Source organism: Epinephelus lanceolatus, chromosome 13, assembly GCF_041903045.1.
Source record: "Epinephelus lanceolatus isolate andai-2023 chromosome 13, ASM4190304v1, whole genome shotgun sequence".
In the NCBI taxonomy this organism is placed as follows: domain Eukaryota; kingdom Metazoa; phylum Chordata; class Actinopteri; order Perciformes; family Serranidae; genus Epinephelus; species Epinephelus lanceolatus.
In genome coordinates this window covers 3460013-3484197 of record NC_135746.1, presented here as the reverse complement: position 1 = coordinate 3484197, position 24185 = coordinate 3460013, and the positions used below count along the sequence as shown (strand labels likewise).

Genomic DNA, 24185 nt, shown 5'->3' with positions numbered 1-24185 from the left:
GAGGAAGTAGAAACGCTGACCAACTCGAGTAGACTGGTCCTTTTTCTTTCTAATAAAATACTCTCCCAGATAATTTTTTTGCTGTGTTTTTATGTAGCTAACTAAAATTGTGTTTTTCTGTTGCACATAATTGAGTCAACCTCAGGACGGGCCGTAGCGCAGGGCAGGTCCTTCAGGCCAGGGAGGTGCACTGGGAAACATGTGGGCTGTAAACACCATACTGTATGCAAATTAATACATCAAAATATCTACAATTCAAATTTGAATCTCACTTTCTTGCCCACTATGGTGATTATCACACAACACACACAAAACCTGAAGCTCACAGCAGCTGCTATGACTAATGACACCCCATTAGACCAGATAATGACTGGCTGAAATGTGATAAATAACAAATCATAAGACACTGGAGGACAGGACAGGTAAACGCAAATAATCTAAGAGGTTTTGACGAAGAAGAAAATTGAAAAGCTTGCCTCCTTGACCTGATGCTGGTGGGGAGCAAAGCGCCTTTCTTCGCTAAATGAAACAGCAATCAGTGCCTCCTTCAAATGAGTCTTGCCTGGGCTTTTACCCAAACCCAATGGCTTATCTCTAACTCCAAAAGAAGGGTCTGAATCTCTACTTATCACATTAAAATTGTAGGTTTGTGTGCGGCAATGAATCACAGCCCAGCTCCACAGCCTCACTGAGTGGCACTATACCAAATTGCAGTAAGTGCATTTCCATTGACACAGAAAGACAAATGAAGACAGGGTTTGGGTCTGCAGCAAATGAAAAAAAAATCTGTTATATAACCAAAACATCCTTTAAACAAGGGCACATGCCTCATCTCCCCCCTGTGCATCTCCTGTGAAACAGCTGCCCAGTGAACATGAGCAGAAAGGAGCGAAAAAGGTCCTCTGTGATATTCCCTGAGCAGCGCTCGCCATGGTTAGTGTAGCAGCGAGGGCGGCGAGGGCTCGGAGTTGCTGTAAGTCACAGGCTGAGGGAAAACCCTGTGCACTGGCTGAGACGTAATCCATCATCAGTCACCGGTGGATACTTTGACAGTAATGTGGAGAAAAACAACATTTAGGAGCACAGAGGCCTTTTCCCCACGGTCCATATAGACCGCCATCTACAGGGATGAGGACAGAACAAAGACACGGGTGTACATGGGGGAAATAAGCATGTGCGTTTTTGAGCGTGTGTGGGGGAGGCTGGGGTGAATCTGTGTGCATGCGTGCACCTGCATTTCTGAAACACCGCTTGACTGGTTTTCAATAAACTTCAGCTTCAGTCAGAATGGATTTCATTTTTCTTCCACGTGCTTCGGGTGAATGCATCAGGAGAAGGACATGCGACTCCTGTGGGCAAGCCCGCAAGACTAGAGCGTATTGTACGGTCTGTGCATGTGCACATGGAGTGTGTATGTGTGATTGAATCCCCTCTATTTGATTAGATGATCATTTGGTCTGAGTTGTTTCTCTTTTAGGTCTGCCCCCGTTATAGTCCGCCAAACATTAGTCGACCAGAAAGGTCATTAGTCGGCAAGATTTCACTGGTCAATAAGTCGCAGGAGAAGAACAAAACAAAACAAACAAACAAACAAAAGGTGAAACTCTATCAGGAGCTGCACCTTGTCAAAATAAATCCAAATCTATATGACTGGAGCATGTGTGACTTTACTTTGAAAGGACAGACACAGGAAGTGTCCTCGTCAGGTTAATTCCCAGGGCTGGTACCTGCGGTTATTCCACAGGCTAGTTAATAACATGTCGGGCAGGAAATCCAAAGTGTGGGATCATTTTGAGAAGGTGAAGGACGAACCCAAGGTGATATGTAAACTCATCTTCATTGGTCGACTACAAACATGACGTATCATCTGAAACATGGAAGTAGCTACATGCCCATTAGCCCACAGCGTCATTAACAGGCGGCTCGCTCAGTGTGTGACGTGCACTTGGAGATAAAATATAGGCCTATATTAATGAAGGGTCATTAGTACGGTTTTGTATTTCTCTGTAATGTAGCACAGTGTTAACAATGTTACTGATACTATTCTTTCTCACACCTTCAACTCAAACCACCAAAATATATCATTTAATCATTACATTCATATCAGAAACATGCAGGAGACTAGTCCACTGATGGACCTAAATGACGACTGTTGGTCCACTAGGAAAATTCTTAGTCAGGGGCAGCCCTAGTTTCTTTCATCGTTTATTTTCTCCTGAAAGCAGCACATTGTTCTTGCTCCATACTCAGACCTTTGAATTACTGGCATTGTTCTTTATTGCTGTACTAATACTTTATTTAAACTACAACAATTTGAAACTACACCATGTTAAAGTGCTACTTAAATACTATTATTATCAGCAAAACGTATTTAAAGCATCCAAAATACTCTGTGAAGTACAGAATAAAATAATATTATTGTAAGCTCTCATATGAAAGTCAAAATTCAAATAACTGCCGCACAAACAAATAAAGATCAGCTGCTAAAACAAGCTAAAACAGCTCCAGTGTAGATTCAATGCAATGTAAATAACCACAGCACTTCTATTAGTAGAACAACAGTCACGTTATACTCACCACTGCTGCTCTGAGGTCATGTTTTCACACTCTAATTATTTCCTCATGTTTCTTTCTTTGCTGCACTCATCACTGAAGTTAAGTTACCATCAGCAGAACTCAACACTTCTCTTTTTCACAGTAAAAGCAGATACCTATAAAAGAAAGGCTGCTAGGCTTTTATAGGGCTCGTTCAACATGAACTGCACCTCATACGGAAAGGCGGCAGCAGCAAAAAGCTGGAGTCAGTTTCCAGCAGCCTTTAAAGAGTAAAAAGGAAGTCACAGAAATATTTGCATTTTGTCAGATCAATCTGTAAGACACTGATAGTTCACTGATGACATTATAACCTGTATTATGATTATTAACCACCACACAAGACTGAAACTAGACTTCTACAGCTCCTCTCGGTTCTGTTTTCAGGCGTTAGAAAATCGAAATGGGAGATTTCATTTCAGAAAGAGGCCGTTTCTCTTCACTGCAAAGCCACCCAAAAAACGAAGACAAACTTATAAAAAAAGATAGACAGAAAAGATAGCCTGACAGTAAAGTGCTGCAGGGATGGAGTCACCCTGATTCCTTCGTCAAAAAGCCTAAAGGATTTTTTTCATTGGATCTTGGATTATTGCAGGAGATAAGCTTTCTGGCAACAAACGTTTATGATACTTACGAGTTTTGCTCATCAAGATAATCTTCACAAATGAACACAACTGTTATGACTTCTGAAGCATAAACGCAGTTGCCAGAAGTAAAAAGCTAATGTTAGGCAATAAACAAACTACAGTACAGTCGCAAGACTTAACATCCCTTCACCAATAAGGCTGTAAAGCTGTGTTAAGCGTGATGAAGGTCTGTTGTCTCATTTAGCCAATCTTTTGATACGAGGGGAACCGGGAGTGCAGAAATGCTTAGTAGTAACATGTTATTACATATACATATTCATATTTCTCCACATATTATCCATATGTTATTTGTCCTGTGTGTAAACAATCGACCAGCGAGATCTCAAAATGCAGGCAAACTCCTTGCCTTTACATTGACACCTCATGTGAGCCAGTGGGAGCTTCCAATGCTGTTGCTATGGCCTTGATAGCCAACGAGGGCCTAAGCCAAAGGAGCATGCATCACTCACATTTCCAGGGATTTAGCCAATTACAGAGCCAGCGATTACCCTGCTGGCTTATGGGTCTTGTAGTCAGTGACACTCTGGAGCTCCAAAGGAGGTCTGAACTCTTTATAGGCACCAGAAACTGATCATTCAACCAGCAACTTTTAATGTGAAATTTTTTCACATCTTAAATGACAATATAACAACCCATTTGTTTTTATTGGCCGTCTTGCGTTACATTTAGTGAGGACTGGATCTTCAAGCGCTTAAAAAATATGCAGATTAAGCAAACTGAATATTTCATTTCCTCACTTAGACAGAAAAATGCAGTGCAGAAGAATTCAACTGTGCTCCAGCAGCACTATACCCATGCTTACACCAGCTACTGTTGGGTAGTCAAGTGGTTTCAAACCGAGGATGTAAGATAAATCCAGAGGATGACTATAATGGGGTAGGAAATAAAAAGAAATATATTTCTATTATGTTCATGGACTTTTAATATTTAGCTTTTACGAGAAATATCAGATGATTTTACTTTCTGAGGCTCATACAATTCTTTAAATGGAATGATGTGATAAGTTGAAAGGAGAAAGCATTCTCCGCTAGAACTGCTACAACCTCACAGACATCTAAAATTTAACAAGTAACCTGAGGTTACCAGCTCAGTGGCCACCAGCTCAGTGGCCACCAGCTCAGTGGCCTAGCGGTAGAGTGTCCGCCCTGAGACTGGGAGGTCGTGGGTTCGATCCCCGGCCGGGTTATACCAAAGACTATAAAAATGGGACCCACTGCCTCCCTGCTTGGCACTCAGCATCAGGGGTTGGAATTGGGGGGTTATATCACCACATGATTCCTGAACGCTCCGCTCCCTCAGGGGATGGGTCAAATGCGGAAAACAAATTTCACACACTCAGGTGTGTGACAATCAGTGGGACTTTAACTTTAACTTTAACTGAGGCCCTGATCCCACAGAAAGTGTTTAAGCAGCTTGAGGTGACTTTTTGTAATTGTTTTTAATGAGAATTAAGCTTTTTGCTCTCATTTTTTTTTTGTGTTACAACGTGCCTCGCATTTCTGCGCTCTCTGCACCTGGCGTTTTTGCCTGAGCACTCGGAAGCACCTGGAGTTGACAAAACTTTCAACTCAAAGTGAAAAAATGCCTCATGTCATCTCTTTTTTTGTCATCTTTTTTCTCATTGTCCAGTCGGATGAGATGAGGGGCGGGGCTTCTGTGGTGGTCACGTTTACAGTTGGTAAACAATGGAGGAGAAACTGGTGGTAGTGGTTGGTGGATACCAGGGGTCGCGTTAACCGGATATTCTCGGTCATTGACCGGATTTTTACAACAATGACCGGAAAATCTGAAGGCCGTCGGTCATTTTGACTGGTTGCAATTACCACCCCTGCCCACTTGGTGGCGGAGTGCACAGTCAGTGGTTTAAGTGGCTGCCGTTTTCACACTGCAGAGAAAAAGTCATTCATCTGCTTCATGTAGCGTTGTTGACATAACGCCCTGGACACACCGGACGCGGAACCGAAGCACGGCGCCCAGCAGCAGATGCAGTTTTCAATCGGCGCCCATGTTAACCTATCTGACTGTCCACACAGGCCGCTGAGCAGAGCGGAGCGCCCGCGGAGTAGAGGCAGCGCTTAAGTTCGGCGTCTGGTCTATTTTTCACGGGTGTCGCGAACGCTTCTGTCAAACTGGATCGAGCGGATCGTACCAAACAGGAAGTTGGACACAGAAAAGACGAGAGAATCCGGCCAATTTTCAAAATAAAATAACAACAGCATGCACTGAGGAACGTGAGGAGAAAATACCGTGTTTATAATTTAAAATAACACAATAGTGCATAACCGAACACATTTTTTAATACCATAATCACTTCATTACAATTTTAATTTTGTGTCACTGAGCCTACAGGCATAACTACATAACGCCCTGGACACACCGGACGCGTTAGTGCCGTCCGGTGTGTCCAGGGTGAAGCCTAATGGCACGGGTGTGTGGATGTCTGTTCATCTTTTCGTTCATGTCCTTATTAATGCACACTTTATAACTTGCTCGTTGGATTTATTAAAAATGAACGAATGAAAACTAAATGTCTTTGAATATCTTTATTATCATTTAAAAACGAAAATTAAAATGACCGGTAAAAATAGATTATGACCGGATTTTTATGACCCTGTCAGTCAAAATGACCGGCGACGAAAAAGTCTAGCACATCTGCCGGATACCCAGAGCTATACGGCCTGATGATACACAGCAGGTTGTCAAACTGCCCCTGAGTCATCCTAAAATATGCCTGTAAACGTCCATGATGGAGGAGAAGCTCCTGGACCAACTGGTGGTACTCCCCATGATCCAGCCTCTTTTTTAGGGTCTCGTGTACCCACACAGATCTCTGTTTATCTGCTGACAGCCTCTCACCCTCAACCAGAGCTACAGACAGCACCCTCTGCCTCAACATGGCAGGGACTAGATACTAACTACTGTGAAATAAAACAACAACAAAAAATGGTAGATTGATTACACAGGAAGTGTCGGACGTGATGGGGTGGTTGCCTGGCAACAATGAAAAGGCGCAGCAACCGTTTATTTTTTTAACTAGTGGCATTCAATTTTTTTTCAAAGGCAGTGTGGTGCACCTCCTGTTTTGCAACCTGCAAAACGCTTTCTTTGTGATCAGGGCCTAACTCAGCATTGCTAGTTGTTGCATACCGAAAAGGTTTAGAACCATTAATAACACCTTACAAAGTATTTATGGAGCAAAAGGGACAATATTTCCCTTCAAAATGTAGGGGAGTGTAAAGAAGCATAAAATGGAGGTATTCAATTAAAATACCTAAAAACTATTGCAGCGGCGGTAGCGTGAGGGCACGGTGGTGTGGTGGTTAGCACTATCGCCTCACAGCAAGAGGGTTGCCGGTTCGATCCCGGGTGTGGGAGCCCTTCTGTGTGGAGTTTGCATGTTCTCCCCGTGTCAGCGTGGGTTCTCTCCGGGCACTCCGGCTTCCTTCCACAGTCCAAAGACATGCAGGTTAATCGATAACTCTAAATTGTCCGTAGGTGTGAATGTGAATGTGAGTGTGAATGGTTGTCTGTCTCTATGTGTCAGCCCTGTGATAGTCTGGTGACCTGTCCAGGGTGAACCCTGCCTCTCACCCAGTGTCAGCTGGGATAGGCTCCAGCCCCCCCGCGACCCTCAAGAGGATGAAGCGGTTAGAAGATGAATGAATGAATGAACTGTACAACAGTACTTTGCTTGACTACATGTACTTAGTTGCTCTCCTCCACAGCTGGATGACTAGTGCTGCCTCGTTGCTCCTTGTTGACAAATCCATGTATTTGTCTGTTGACACGTTGGATTAACATGTGACACACCAGCGCTCCATTCAGAAATATGTCACATTTTTTCACACAACATCCTTCAGCAGCTGCATGTGGGAGAACGTGAGGAACAAAGGCCTTGTTTTTGTCAGGAAGCTGAAGCATTCTTGTGGGAGATAATAACCTTTGCAGCTTAACATGCTTCAATATTAAGTCTTGATAGAAGAAATAACATTCATTAGGAAGTCAAACTGATATATACAGAATATGAAATGATAACCCTGATTCAACTGATTTATAATGAATCCCTGTGTTGAATAATGTAGGGGAACGCTGCTCCGCATCAACGCGCCCTCCTTCCCTCACGCTACCGCCGCTGCAATCAAACAATGAACTTAAGCACCATTTGCATTACCATATTGTTATTAAAACTTAGGGATAATTTATGAACTTAAATATACAATTAATGATAATCAATGTAGACTCTTCAGTGCGAGGAGAAGCCTGGTGATCTGCTAATAGGTTTAACTCAGTCACTGACCAAGTTATGAATTGTTCTGTCTAAGCCGTGTGCAGCTTTCTGTTTACAACATACATACTCGCTGACCTTTTCTGGTGTGGATTTGATGCGGCTGATCAATTCAACATTGTTCCATGAAAAAAAAAAAAAAAAAGGTTATTAAAATTTCATCCCCAAATGCGGTGTGTGAGCCCTGCTGTAATGCAAAAGATTAATTTGCCGGCGTTAGGCTGGCGTTAGGCTAATGTGAATCACTCTAATATGATTCACATTAGAGTGGGCCTCGGGGGCCGGCATTGCAGGCCTTCTTGATGCAGAAAGGGAAATTAATTAAAAACAATAATCGTGTAATTCTACTCATTACTTTTGCCTCAGACAGTACAGTAGCTCTTTATCCTGGTGTGTCTTTTTGATGTGTGTCAGATAGTCGAGTCCCACGCTCAGGGGGACAATCGCACGGTTGCATCAGGCAGGTGTCATGGGCAATGCGAGGAGGAACAGAAGGGAAGCCTGGATAAAAGAAGCCTGTGCATCTGTGCTGAAGTAGAGCTTGATAACTCTCACTCTGACAGACAGTGGTATCTAGGACAGGAGACCACGCTATACCTCCTCCTTTCCTCTATTTCTCTCTGTTTCTCCACTCCCTCTCTCAAGCCCCTGGACCATGCCAAGTCAGTTCGACTAAGAACATTAGGGTGTCACAGCTTGGGATTTGGCGTTTGCAATTCTATTAGAGCGACGACTCTAAAGGCAGACGTCTTCCATTCCCTCTACCTCTCCTCCTGGCGTCGCCTCTGCCAGCCAACAGATGCAGGTTTTTACATATCAAAGCTGTTGACTTGCCAGAGTCGTTCCTTCACGCCTCTAATGCTCTTTGCTTCAGAGGACTGTACCTCGGTCCCTTGATCAAGTTACTAAACGCGGCTTTGCACATGGCTCACCACCAAAGGCGGGTGGCTCACGCTGGGACCTGGAAATGCAGGCGAGAAAAGCATCTCAGAGGGATTGGCTTGTGCTTACACACCATGAGACAGGCCAAGAGAAAGAAGGGAGGGGGCATACCGACAGAGCATACTGAGCAAACAACAAAAGCGGGGCTGGATTGTGTTAATAAAGTAAATTCTCAAGCTGAGAAAGATGAGCAAAGGTCTGTGTATTTGGCAAATGCAACAGAGTCAACAGTAATGTGTACACGTGGTGGGCACATTTCCCCGATACACTCAAACTGTGTCAAAGCAATCCAACAACTCAAGTACGGATTGTTTGTGCTTTTTAAACTTGCACTTTGATGCCAACTATTAATAAGTAACAAGCATCTGACGAGGAGCTGAAATGGCTCTGAAGTGAGAACATGGCAGAATGATTGATTTATCAATACCAAAGACCTAATAACTCTCTTCATTATGTGCTCTCACTTTGAAGATGGCGAACAGATGAAAGTGCCGCATGACATCAAGAAGTGTAGTGCAAGAGAGGTGCTTTATTAAAATAATACTACATAATGAGAAATAATTTTGTTCTCAGGATAAATTGTGTTCAAAGGAGGAGGCAGAGTTATCCGGAGTGACTGGATGTGTTTCACTGGGTCTGTCGTCCTGTGATGCAACCGTATGCCAAAGCTCATCTGTAGCCCTTTTCCCACTGGACAAAAAACCTCTAACACCCACTACTGTCTGGCTTTTGTCTTTTGTGTGAGACATCACTATTAGCATTCATTCCCGGGGCAAATGACTCTGCAGTAGTCAAAGGTATTTATCAGCTCCAGCTCCAAAGCACACTGATGGAAACATGACATCTGCGCAGTTACCAACAGGTGCGACTGTTGGTAACTTCTGCAACTCTTTGAGCCTTCTTTGGGCTGTTTGCTTTTAATTGACAGGACAGTGTGAAATGCGGAGAGAGAGAATGGGGGGATGACATGCAGCAAAGGGTTACAAGCAAGGCATCGCCTTGCCACATGGGGCGCCGGCACTATCCACTACGCTAACGACGCCCCTTTAAACCTGGTTTTAACATGCATTTTGGTGATCCGAGCCCAAGTGGACAGCCGAGAAACCTGGTCGTTCACACCTGTGTCTATAGCCGCATTACCACCAACAACTTTCAGTATAGTACCTTCACAGCCATACGTAACCTGTACGGACATGTACCTAAACCCTAGTTCTCTTAAGCGTTTCCACCGCAGACAGTAGATGGGTGTTTGTTACTCACTGCTCCATAGTGCTCTCCCTGTATTTCCTCCTCACTACTGATGTCTACACTTGGCTTATTGTCCACAGAACAAGGCTGCATGCCGACATTTTCAGAACAAAGAAGGAGTGGCTGTAGTTTGAGTCCCTGACGATGGGTTATTTAACAATAGCGAGATTGACACTGAGAGCTTGTTGAGCAGGGGTGAAGACAGGGCCGGCTTAAGGCATAGGCGATATAGGCGGTCGCCTAGGGCGCCACATTAAAAAAAAAAAAAATAAAATAATAATAATAAATTTCGCCAGTGGGCGCCCATTCTATTTTTTCCAGAGGTAACAAATTAACAAATACAGAAAAAAAGATGGAAAGAGAGAAAGCAAGCAAGCAAGAAAGAAAGAAATATACTTTGCATCCCTGTTCCTCAAAATTTTTCATCTGCCCTGTCCCTGCACCTGTACTGTGCACACTGAGAGTGAGGGATGGGTCACTGTTTCATGCGCATCCGTGACAGCCCAAGTCTGTGTCAAAATCTGGTCAAGATAGGCAGATATTTACATTTCATAATAATGAAAAGGTCCAAGCCTTCAGGTGCGGGAGGAGGAGGAAAAGAAACTCCGATATAGAGGTATGTCGTCTGTCTTATGTTATCTTTAAAATGCTGTTCTGTGTGTAACGTCGCTAACGTTAGATGTTTCATCTGTTGCAGCTAGCTAGATAAGTAGCAATAAAGCTAATGCTACATAATAATGCTACGATAGCTCAGATAACGTTACAGATTGAAGGATATGAGACTGATTGGCAAGCCAATAGCTAGCTATCTGGATAACTGCTCCTTCTTGTGCTGAAATTTCGCTGACAAATATCAGTGATAATGGCTAACACTAACTTATCCACAAAAACAGATTTCTGCACTGGTTTGCACCAGAGATGTGAGCGCCACTTGGCATCGTAGCACATTGTAGTAAGCTCGATTGATATTGAAATATATCAAGAATTAGGTCTACACTGGATTACTGGGTTGCAAATTGGCTAATAGCCTATTAGCAATTAGGTGAAAAAAAAATGATGCTGTGTGGCAGAAAAAATGCTGTTTTAGAATTATTACTGAGTTCTGTGACATTTTATGATTTACACCTACCCCAGCAGCACTTTTTGTCTTGAAACTATTGTGGTCCCTGGTGTTTGTGTACCCAGTACCGGTAGGGTAATGTGGTTCGAGGGGGCACCAAATCCCAATCTCGCCTAGGGCACCAAAATGGCTAGGGCTGGCCCTGGGTGAAGAAACTGGGGCGATAGAATACATGTTGTTTACATAATCTGTCTGAAATTCATAAACATTTTTTGAACGCGTGAAGATCCAGTTATCATGAAAGTGTATGTCAGCGAGAGAGCCAATAAAAACAAATGGAATGGTCAGAGTTGTCCAACATGTTCTCATCCCAAGTCGTCACACATTGTCGCCTTTCATGTCTGCATAGTACACACTGGGTTTCCTCCTGCGTCTGCTGTTGACACTTTGCAGGGACATCAACAATAGCACTCGATTAGGTTTAGAAAATTACATCACAGCTTGGCTTCACATTCATATGGGAAGCGAGCACTGGGCTCCTGGGTGAAAGTTCGGGGTTTATTGGACCCATCCACCACCCCTCCTGCACGGGACTTTCCAACTCCTTATTCTATGTCGTCACCATTCAGCGGCATATCACACTGCAATGACAGGTGCTGTCCGACCAACCAGCAGCATATCATAACACCGCATTCTGAAGCTCAATTCTGAGGTTGGTGTGTAAATAGTTTTCCGATGACTAATAAACATAGCAACTTCTGATCAAACCATATTAATATCAAGATTAAAATAACAACTTCTGGTTAGGTCCCACCCACTTTTGATTTAAACTCAACTCACTTAAACTTTAAACTCCGCCCACTCCACGTACAGATACAGATACAAAGATCAGTGTTTCCCCTACCATTATATTAGGGTGTTCTCCCTCATCCCTCACTAAACTGTTTTCTGGCACGTTCATGATGTTAAACGTGACACCAGAGGAAAAAAAGACATTCTTGTCTGTGGCTTTTCCTGTGTTTAAAGAATCTGTATATGCCGGCTAATTTTGTGGAAAATGGGTATAAGTGAGAGCAGACATGTCTTTCACATGTAGTCTCCCCTCCTCACCTCCTGAGGCAGGTCTTCTCCATTTAAGTGTCACTGACACTAGTCACTCCCTGTAACTGACCCCTGTCCACTGTTACTGAGACAAGCAGCAGCAGCAGCAGTGTGTGATAGGAGGCGGCCTCCCTTGGTTGGCTGTCCAAGAAGAAACATCCCACCCGAGAGCACCTGTGATACTGTGACACTAGAAGACGGGGTCATTCAAAGGTTGTGGACCTTTGTGGGAGCTACAGCTTTGCTTGAAAATACAGTTTTGTTTTTCATGTTTTACTCTATCATTTTGGATAGAACAGAGCCATTAAAGTATGTAATGGATAAAAAACCCTAGGTGCTGAATATTAAGTTCTTTATCATTATTCATTTTACATTGCGTTAAGGCCACCTGAGTTTAAAGTCTGAAGGTCCTTTTCCTCCTCTCCTGCTTTGAGACCATCTGTTACACCAGACAATGAGACATTTTCTGGTTCTATACACAGCTCTTTTACATTTCTTTTACTCAGTCTTATTATTCTTATTTGTAACATCTCATCTGTCTTCTCATCTTTATGATTACTCCCAATCAAATCTGACATTTTGTCAGACTGAGGAAGACTTTGTAGGGGACATCTTGACTTCCCTCCGCCTCTACGCGTTCTCTAGATATCTGCACCACAGCAGAGCGTCTGTATTACAGGTAGTTAACATTAGCAAAAGGAAAACTGCAGCATTCCTCCTCCTTCAGATCAGATTTTGCAGGACAAGTGACATCCAAACAAGAATCTAATTGCCTTTGACCTTATTCCATTATTTTGTCTTTTAACTTCCATTTCAGCACTGGAGGTGGGAGTGTGTTGCGTTGTGTAGTTTGACATTTGTGGCTTGTGATCACCTTGCGCCTACATTGTATGAAATATCTGACCAGTTTTATGACATGCACTGTAAAGGTCTGCCAGAACTAAAAGAAAATACAAGACCTTCTTCCTCAGTAGTCTGACAAACTGCTATTTGCGTAGCATCGCTAATTGGATGAGTTCTCCTCCCACACAGTGTCGGGATCAGCCGGTCATGATTCTGTTATATTAGTCAGAATGTGTTGGTATTTGTGTTTTGTCTGAGTGTGGCCATTCAAACCCTTTGTTAATACAATCATTCTTCATCCAAAACAGTAGAGACATATTTGGTTACGCTACTACACACAGTCCATGACATGAGCTTATTGTGCCAATTTATATTATCAGTAATTCATTCACCATTGTCATACACCGTTCACACTCACAGACAGACAACCATTCACTCACATTCACACCTACGGACAATTTAGAGTCACCAATTAACCTGCATGTCTTTGGACTGTGGGAGGAAGCTGGAGCACCTGGAGGAAACCCACGCTGACACAGGGAGAACATGCAAACTCCAGTCGAAGGCTCAGTACTTACGAAGGTTTTAGCAACAATGCATTTGTTTAGGAAGTACTGAGCATACGACTGGATAAATGTTTGACAATTTGTAAAGGTATGTACCGATATAGTTTTGCTGTTGTTGTATGTGGCCCCCCTTTTACTATGATTCATCAACAGTTTTCTCTACTTTTTAATTCTTCGTTTACCATGACTGCATGCAAGAAAAAAACGTTTTTTTCAATGATATCAAGCAAACACAGGGTGAGTAACTGATGTCCAAATTATCATTTTGTGGATTGTGTGTTATCTGAATGCAATAACTTTATGCCACAGATTGTCTTTTTAATCGGGTATCTGTGGTGGATGAGGTGTTGTCAGACCATGTGACCTCATAAATATGGACATGTGTTCCCAACTTTGATTACAGGCTGTGTGAACCGATCTGGACCAAGGATTTCGACTTGCTTTTATTTTGTTTTAGTAGCAGACCCATGATTTACACAGTAATCTGCATGAGAAATAAGGAAACAGAAAAATGGTTATGATAATGTGTTTCATGTGTTTATAGCGTGTGTGGCCCCGACAGATGTGGTCACTGTTAGTGGTTTCCACTGTACGACTGCTGTAGCAGTTGGGCAGCCGGAGCTAAACCATATGACATGGGTTGGGAACCAGAGGGGCCCCTGTTCAAGTCTCTGTCCGGTAAATGGAGAGGTGCCCTGAGCAAGGTACTGAACCCTGAATTCCCTGTGGGCATTCTAATTTGTATTTCTGTAATTGTCTGATTTTATTTCATTGCAGTCCTTAGATCTCAACTATTAATGTCACTGTAACTTGTAACTGTCAATAATTGTAAGTATTTATATACCCTGAAAATAATTTCTTGCTTCTCTGGCAAAAACAGACCCAGTGCCAAAAGAGCAAAGAGTCACAAGTGAGACACTTTGGTCATGCGTCTGGTGGACACTGACTTACTGGCTACAGTGGCGGCCATGATGGTGCTGGAGCGCCACTGGGGCTTCAGTTTTTGTTGTTTTGTCCCAAACTGTTATGTCATACAAACAATAAACAATGAACTAAATACAATATTGTGTCTCATGTCTAACATCATAGAGTAATTACATATGGCTTGTTTGAATTCCTCAAATAGTTTTATGTACTTTATGACATTTAAACGGGCACTGTGTAGGAATTACTCCCATCTAGTGTTGAGATCGTATATTGCATTCAAACGGATAGCGCACTCTACAGCGCCTCACTGTTTCAAACGCGTATTGCAACAACTGTAGCTGCTGTGTACCAAAAAGCTATGATAACACTGATGAAACCATGTCATCCGATACTTCATGAAGTATTCATTCAGGCTGCTACACAGACACACGCGATGCCAGTTGACAAACCCCCTCCTCACCATGCTGGCTGTGTTTACAATGTAGGACTGTTGGGGCGGGTGTAAATCGACACAAACCAATCATGTCTTGTCATTTGACAACCGACAAGCATTCTCGGAACCCACTGGCTGTATTCGGCGTCTGACTTCCGGCAGACGGCGATACAGCCTCTGGGGGCAGACCCCTGATTTTTTGGCATTCCGGTTTGATTTGGGCGGAGGAGGCAAATTTCCGTTTCAGACTTCCGTTTATATATAAGTAAATATGCTGAACCATTGCGATGGATTCAGAGTTTGCAGTGATGCCAATTATGTTCCGCCCCCTTAGTTCACCGCACGGACCATTTAACCTGGCAACAACTGCAGCCGGCTCAAACGTGATTGGTCAATATCACATGGACTACAAACAGCCTACAACCAGAAACCAGGGCTCTTCCGCTCTTCTTCCAGAGGCAAGATCTCTGGGGTTTGCCTACAGACATTCACTGAATGTAGAGTCTGTATGTAGAGACTAACTGACAAGTGGCTCAACCTCACACACCTTATCCCTCTCCTCGCAACACTGCGTCCCTAACAGCACTAACAGCGCTGAGAATCACAGCAGAGAATCACAGCTAACAGCGGCTAACAGCTGTGAGCCGCTGTTAGCTGTGATTCTCCTTCAGCAGCTCTCTCCACCTGGGAAAGGCTACCCCGATGTTGACCCTCGTTTTTTGAAATCGCCGGTCACGTTGCCTTTTTGCCTTTTTTTGAATGCACCAGCACTTGTGACTAGCCTGCTTGCTGCTGCTTTTCGTCACTCTACCTGCGGGCGGAAACCGGAAACCGACAAGTGAAAATGCGAAAGGCGATTCCGTATTTCTCAAGTATGTCCCTGTACCTACCTGTATTTTGAAGATGGCGCACGTCCGGTCGCAATGTATATGTAGGCCTAAATGAGAATTTCGGAGCTTACGGACATACTTAGATACGCTGATGGAGGTAAATACACATGTGCTAGGACACACTTTTGACTGCAAAATTTGTTTGTCTCAAAGAACAACTGAAACTGTTACACATAGTGCCTTTAACTATGTGAAGAAGACTTCTATTTTTCATTCAGACTTGAGGACATTTTATTCCTAGAATCTGAAGAGGTCTTTTATTTTGGGCTGTCTGTGTCATGGCTTTGATTTGTCACTGATTTGCAGATGGAGCTGTAGCGTGTGATGCTGCCACAAATGCAGGAATAAATGCTGCAATAATAGCTGTTGTCCAAAAAGCTTGTGGACAGTTTGTGCTTATTTGCCTTTTTTTCCTGCTCTAATTGTGCCATTCTGAGGAAAAATGCTACGCAGAATACAGTATATGCCCCTGCTGCTTTCCAAACGGTAGGCAAGATCAGTGTGACCTACTGCTGCTTGTGGCAGTAAACTGCTCTCTCTGCTGAGAGGGAGCGGAGGGGAAAACAGCATCATCCATTTTTTAAGTCTTTTTAAACGACTGAGGCAGCAGTGGGGTGGAGGCTTGTGCTGGTTTTTCATATGGACTGCTGTACATGTGGTAGATATTTTAATGTGACTGTTGTTTAAAAGAAGGACACGGAGAGGTCACCCCAAAGTTCACCCCTGAATCAAAACAACAAATTTTTCCTCTCACCTGTGGTGCTATTTATCAGTCTAGACTGTTTTGGTGTGAGCTGCAGAGTGTTGGAGATATCAGCCGTAGAGATGTCTGCCTTCTCTCCAGTATAATGGAACTAGATGGCACTCAGCTTGTGGAGCTCAAAGTACCAAAAAATACATTTGAAAAACTCAACATCAATGTCTCTTTACAGAAATCATGACCTGGTTACTCAAGATAATCCGCAGACCTTGTTGTGAGCAGTTTCATGTAGGAACTATTTTCTTTCTACTAAACTACACCCACCAAACGTATCACTATGCAGAAGGAAGTGTGCATCTACTCACGGACAAGAGGCTTGTGCTCGTGACAGCGCAAGATGTAAACATTAATGGCGTCCTCCTTGGCTGAGCTGGAACATTAGCTAGCTCAGTGGTGCTAGGTGAGCTAGCAGTAGATGCACGCTTCCTTCTGCACCATAATGCAGTTGGCGGATGTATCTTGGTAGAAAGAAAATAGTTCCTACATGAAACTGCTCACAACAAGGTCTGTGGATTATCTTGAGTAACCAGGTCATGATTTCTGTAAAGACACATTGATGTTGAGTTTTTCAAATGTATTTTTTGGCGCTTTGAGCACCACAAGCTGAGTGACATCTAGTTCCATTATATTGGAGAGAAGGCAGACATCTCTACGGCTAATATCTCCAACACTCTGCAACTCACACCAAAACAGTCTAGACTGAAAAACAGCACTACAAATAAGAGGTAATATAAATAATAGTATTTTTCATTTTGAGGTGAACTGTCCCTTTAAATTTTGCTTCCTATCGTCACTTGATCGCTGCTCCATTTCTTGAACTCACTCGTGCTCTCAGGTCGTTCACACGCTCTTCGCCTGGCTGTTTCTGGAAACCTGACAATGAATCTTACAAGAAGTCTTCAGCCCTCACCCCAGCAGTGATACTAGTGGCACTCTGTACTTGCTCACTGTGTGCAACTGATGATGTGAAGGGATTGTAGCAGCCATGAATTTTGTGTTAGACCAATCAGTGACATTCAGCATTGTGAACTTCATCCCGATAGTTCCACAGTCTCCCAGCCAGCAGGCACTGTTCAGTTCCTGGGCCAGACTGTTTTGTCACTGGGAACTATGGCAGATAAACTACATTTAGTCCCTGTTTACTCCAGTCATATGAAAGTAAGGTTTCTGATATAGTTCCTGTGCCCCTGGAAAGGTTCCTACAGTAGAAACTGGCTATAAGTCACTAAGCAAGAAGGTGAAGGAATCCACCTAATGGCGTCCTCTTCAGCTGAGTTGTCACGTTAGCTAGCTTAGTGTTGTTAGGTGAGCTAGCAGTAGATGCATGCTTCCTTCTGCACCATAATGCTGTTGGTGGGTATAGTTCAGTAGAAAGAAAACAGTTCCTGCATGCAGCTGCTCACAACAAGGTCTGTGGAATATCTTAAGTAATTGGCTCATGTTGTGAGCGGTTTGATGTAGGAACAATTTTCTTTCTACCAAGATACACCTGCCAACTGCATTATGGTGCAGAAGGAAGCGTGCATCAACTGCTAGCTCACCTAGCACCACTGAGCTAGCTAACGTTACAGTTCATCAGAGGAGGACGCCATTAATGTTTACATCTCATGCTGTCACGAGCATGAGCCTCTTGCCCCTGAGTGAATGAATGCTTCCCTCTGCACAGTGATACGTTCGGCAGGTGTAGTTCAGTAGACAGAAAATAGTTCCTACATGATGAGGTCTGTGGATAATCTTGAGAAACAAGGTCATGATTTCTATAAAGAGACACTGATGCTGAGTTTTTCAAATGTACGTTTTTGGCGCTTTAAGCTCCACAAGCTGAGTGCCATCTAGTTCCATTATATTGTAGAGAAGGCAGACATCTCTACAGCTGATATCTCCAACACTCTGCAGCTCACACCAAAACATCTAGCCTGATAAATAGCACCACAGGTCAGAGGAAAAATTTGTTGTTTTGATTTGGGGGTGAACTTTGGGGTGACCTCTCCGTGTCCTTCTTTTAAACAAGTCACATTAAAATATCTACCACATGTACAGCAGTCCATATGAAAAACCAGCACAAGCCTCCACCCCACTGCTGCTTTCATTATAGTGGAGAGACGACAGACATCTCCAGCACTTGGCAGCTCACACCAAAACAATCTCGATTGATAAACAGCACCACAGATGAGAGGAGAAAGATGTATTTTTGATTTTAGGATGAACTGTCCCTATAAATGATAAAAGCCATTAACTCCAATCTTGTTTTAATTTTGCGTCCAACAACTTGTCTCTATCACACCACACCCTCTTTGCATGAGGCAGCTGATCCACCGGGTGTTGCTAATTAATGAAGGGCATCTTAGAGTCCAAATCCTTTGTTTACTTTATGGTGTCAGCATCGGTGCGTAGCAAAGCCACTAACCTTTGATACGGGCTGTCATCACTGCATAATCATAATCAATTCAGCCAAAAACTGTAACACAGTCTTCTTCAAAGCACATCAAAACTTCATTAACACTCTTAACGCAGCAGAGTGGCTAACGGCTAAGCTGAAACGTGAATGCCATAGCAAAGAGTACAATAAAATCCCCAGAAAAAATTAGGGCAGAATTATATGCTAATCCTTGTCAGCCGAACTGTGCAGGGGGGCTGCTCTTGTTCCTCTTCAATCAAAGTACTGGTACTGGGTGTGTCGAAATCACCTCGAATCAAAACCCCAGGTTGAGCTGCGGCCATTATTCTGATTTACTGTTCACGATTTAAAGTTGTTGAATATTTTCCTGCAGTGTTATGTTTGCCATGTCCAATGGGGAGAACGGAGAGCATGGTAATTGCCATTCACATGAAAGTAGTTTAAGAGTGACATACAGCTGCACAGGTTCTTCCTAGATAAGGGTTGGTCGAGATGGAAGAATGTATGGATTAACTAAGTAGGCCATGAGGAAAACAATGGGACTGTTGCAATGAGACTCACTTTTTCTATTTCCTATAATCACTTGCCAGAGAATGGTGGCACCCTACACAGATCGCCTTAATTTCCTTCCGATCCATCTTCCATTCTTTTTTTTTTTTGCGGCGGAGAGAAACGTCCCCAGTCCTTGAATGAGTGAAAACGCTTTGAATCCCTGACGTTCATTCGAAATATTCCATTCAAATCTCCATAAATGAATACAAAATGAATACTAGTGGGAATAAATTAGCCGCTCGCTAATTAGCCGTTAAGCCATCTTTGAATGTGACATCTTAAGGAATGGAAGGGGTTTCACAATGAGCGGCGGCGCTGAGGCCCGGGGACGTGGCACACAGTCTGTGGGTCTTGTCTGATGTGAGTGCTCACACACACACACACACACATGCGCAGACAGACCCTAATATGTGTGGACGTCAGTACCTAGAGCTCTGTGCCTCTGTTAATATTAGTTGTGCACAGTTCACACTCAGCAGATAAAGTCCTCCCCTTAGTGTAAGAGGTGGAGTCAGAGCTCTCTCCGCTCAGACCTGACTGCAGGGTACCAGGGGACCGGACTAATTTTACAGCCTTCAGAAGAAAATTGGATGGGCGTGGAAGGAAAGAAATTGAGGAATGTTCAATTTCGGTCACACTGGACCAGAACCCAGAGATTAATTACACTGCGTACATAGAAAACACACCACAGAGACAAATGACGCCCTGTTACAACACTGCAACGTGCATGTAGACACACATGTAGACACACACAGACAAAAAATATCCACTGTCTACTCACATTGTACGATCAGCTCCACCACGGCCTCCCGGGGCTTCACGTTGAACCCATTAAACTGGCTGGTCTGGCAGCGATATGAGCCCGTCATCTCCCTGGACACATTAACAATACGCAGCACGCCGTCATAGCTCTCCATCTGCATACTGCCGTCCGGCATGGGCGCCTCCTTATCGGCTCTCGACCACAGGATGATGGGCTTGGGCTTCCCTGAAACAAGGCACTCCAGCTCCACTGTGTCACCCTCGCGGGCCACCAGGGGGGACTTGCCCCGAGGGACTGTCAGGTTGGGAGGAACTAAGAAAGAGAAAAACAGAGGAGGGACTGATATGGGGCTCTAGAAAGTCAGCAGGCGGGGTAAGAGGAAATGGTCGACTGGGGGGAGAAGTGGCGTGGAAGGTATGGGGGAGGAGGGGAGCGAATGAGCATCCAAGTTGCAATGGCGATGAAGCTGAGTCTCAGCCACATACACAGCTTGTATGGAAGGACCATGCGGATATTAGCAGCGGCGATGGCTAACGGCTAGGACTGGACGATCTGAGCATGTACCTGAAGTAAAACCATCATGGAGGGCAGCAGTGAGGAAGTTAAATGCAGTCAAGCAATGGCAAACAATGAGCAATGCAATGAAGAGCTGACAAGCAAAATGCACTTTGTGACCATAACAGACAAAGAAAAGAATCAATAATAGCCCTTATAGATTAATAGCTTCCAGGTTGTAGGAAGCCACAGGAACTAAAGTCAGGATCTAAACAAGGACCTGTTGTTTCTCTACTGCATCTGAAGAACCATGAACACATCAGTCCAATTATATAACAGGAGGAAATAAAGCTGAGTCATTGTACTTATTTCATACAAACACCAAGGGGAGAGTTTAAGTGCCAGACTATTTCAAAAAAGTAAAACTAATTAACATTTATGTCCTTGGTTGAATCTGTTATCTTGGCCAGACTTCCCCTTTGGACAGATCCAGTATAGCCATTTCCCCCAGCTTCCAGTCTGTATGCTACGCTACGCTAACTGTGTCCTGGCTGGACCTTCATATCTAAGAAAAATTCCTTTAAAGGGACGGCTCAGTTCAGCACAAAACACATACTTTCCTCTTACCTGTCGTGCTATTGGTCAGTCTAGATTATTTTGGTGTGAGCTGCCGCGTGTTGGAGATATCTGCCGCAGAGACGTCTGCCTTGTCTCAAATATAGTGGTAAAAGATGTCACAAAAAATCATTTTTAAAACCTCAACAGTCGTGTCTTTTTCTAGAAATCATGACACGGTTACTGAAGATAATCCACAGACCTTGTTGTGTAGTTTCATGTAGGAATTATTTTCTTTCTACACGCCCCAACCAACCGTATCGCCGCACCGAAGGAAGAGTGCATCAACTCATAGGTCCTGTTTATATGACAACGATTTCAACTGAAAACGGTAAACTTTAGTTGCATTTTGGCCGATCGTTTACATGACAGTGGTGTTTTGGGTGCCTGAAAACGCAAAGTTTTGAAAACGGGTTCCAGAGTGCAACTTTTTGGAAACAGCACCGTCTCCGTTGTCATGTAAACTTGCAATATGCAGTTCCTCTGAAAACAGAGACTTTCACACATGCACATTACGGTTCCAGTCACTAGGCATGGGCGAGAAAGTCGACCGTCACAACAACAATGGCAGAGACCCGAGCTCTGCTTGTGCTGCTCACCCTGTTGAATTTATCAACGCTTCCCCATCATAGTGTAGAATTACTGTAGCAACTCCACCTTGTCGTCCGTCCAGACAAATGTTTGTGCGGTTGCCATTTTGTTTGTTTATATATCGCCGCTCCCTAGAAGGAAGTGTAAGCATCACACCGCCAACTACTGGCCTGGCATGTATACTGCAGCGGTTTTGGTCATTTTTGCGGATCCGTGTGCACGCCGATTGTTATCAAAAAGTTGTCGTCTAAACGCGGAACTTTTTTCAAAAAGAAAATGAGAAACGATTCTGCTTTCAGTGGATTGTTTTCGTGTAAACATGGCCATAGACAAGAGGCTTGTGCATGACAGCATGAGATGGAAACATTAATGATGTACTTCTCAGCTGAGCTGTAACATTAGCTAGCTCAGTGGTGCTAGGTAAGCTAGCAGTAGATGCACACTTCCCTCTGTGCGGTGATACAGTTGGTAGCTGTGGTTTGGTAGAAAGAAAATAGTTTTGACATGAAACTAGTTTTGAACCTCTCAGTTCATTACGATTTCCAGTGGACATTATAAAAACACGCACAGACCGAATAGCTCCTGGAAACAAGTGGAAAGACCTTCAACCAATCAGAGCAATACAATGTTTGAGATAGTGCTGGGCGACACCTGCAAGTTGGGACGTTGCTCAGACGATTTTCGAGAAGGACAAAACCTTTTCAAATTAGAGCTAAACAGTACACTAAAATGTGAATCAGAAAATAGTTTAAAGCTGAAAATAAGCAATACAGTAACCGAATCTTGACTCATATTTGATCATTGCTGCCTAGTTTGAAACTCTGATCTGAGTTCAGTAAGCCTGGTGTGTTGCACTGGATAAAGCAGAGACCAGTAATGCTGCTCCGTCAATCACCCTATCAAACAACAAGGTCTGTGGATCATCTTGAGTAACTGTATTATGATTTATGGAAAGAGACATTGTGCACTTTGAGGACCACAAGACAAGTGGCATCTAGTTCCATTATATTAAAGAGCAGGCAGACATCTGTACGAGCAACATCTCCAACACTCGGTATCTAGATTGATAAATAGCACAACAGGTGAAAGGAAGACTATGTATTTTGTATTTTGGAGTGAACTGTCCATTTAAGTTTTACTTTGATTACCTTCCTATCTTCACTTAATTGCTGCCCCATCTGTCTATCTCATTCGTACTCTCAGCTTCATTATCTTGCTCTTTTTGGACCAGTTGGAAACCGGACAACTTCACTTTGTCTTTAACATCAATGACTTGGACAAGAAATATCCGACCCTCAGCCTAGTATTGATACAAGTGGCACCCTGTGTGAATGGAGCTGTTAAGGGGTTGTAGCAGCCATGAATTTTGTGTTTGACCAAACAGCGATTTTCTGCACTGTAAACTCCATCCCTGTAGTTCGGGGGCCAGTCTATTTTGTCTCTGGGAGCTATGGCAAATTTAATCCATGGTTCCTCCGGTGAAAATGAAACTAAGGTGTCTGAAATAGTTCCTGGGCCCCTGGAAAGGTTCCTACAGTGAAAGCAGGCAATAAATCACTGGATAAGAAGGTAAAAGAATACTAATAATCTCACTATAAACACACTCTATCTACTCTACATCTGCCTAAGCAACGCATTACCCTTCTAGATACCATCATCATCATCGTCAGCATTGCCATTACCATCATCAGTATTACAGTATTATCATCATCCTTGTCACATTTTCAGCATAATGTTCATCATCACATCACATTCTCATCACAATACTATTTTCAGGATGGATTTCACCACCGTTCATTACAACATTCATAATTCTTATCACCCTCGCCATCATTACCATCACTCTCCACAGCTTTTTACTTCTCTGCCCTCCTCCTCATGCAGCTACTCAATCTCAGCACAGCGTCGTATAATTCAGAGCATTTACAACAGAACACTCCCAAAGGTGATATAGTGTTATTGCTGGCCGTGTAACAAAATATGACCCAATAAATATTTTTGCCTTTGTTTAACGGACACTTAGAGCCTTGGCTGGAAGTGAACTATGAATAATAAAAGAAGAGCAAAGTGCCAAATTGCTGGACACATTTGCAGGTTTCCTTGAGTGTGCCTTGTGTGTGTGTGTGTGTGTGTGTGTGTGTGTGTGTGTGTGTGTTCTAAGTTTGGAAAGCGAGGAAACTAGCAGGTTGGATCACGCAGTCTGGTTCCTCATCAAGCATGCTGGCCAAGTGAATTTGTTTAATTAGCAAACCTGGCAAATTGCACCAGCTCCTAGAGTGCTGTGTGTGAGTGTGTGTGTATTTTTGTTTTCATGTATTTTTGTATGAGTCCAAACCATCAGCAGACTCCAAGACTATTTTGTAGCACTGCTCCCAAAAATAGTTTGCAGCCAGAGAGTTGAGGAGTGAAAATCTTCTCAGCAATGATGAAACCGTGTCATGCTTCCCAGATGATTTTCGAATCACTGTCATTCTGCC

The 24185-nt window shown here is 43.4% G+C and overlaps 1 protein-coding gene across 4 annotated transcripts in view; it reads right to left on the bottom strand.

Moving 5' to 3' along the window:
• Positions 1-24185, bottom strand: part of LOC117270807 (MAM domain-containing glycosylphosphatidylinositol anchor protein 2) — a 337292-nt gene that overhangs the window by 92314 nt on the left and 220793 nt on the right. For 2 of the 4 annotated variants that reach the window (XM_033648706.2, XM_078173655.1), the window contains exon 9: positions 20026-20346. In XM_033648706.2, coding sequence (XP_033504597.1) covers positions 20026-20346 — 321 coding nt within the window. The remainder of the gene's footprint in view (positions 1-20025; positions 20347-24185) is intronic. The other 2 variants (XM_033648709.2, XM_033648710.2) reach the window with 1 other exon arrangement.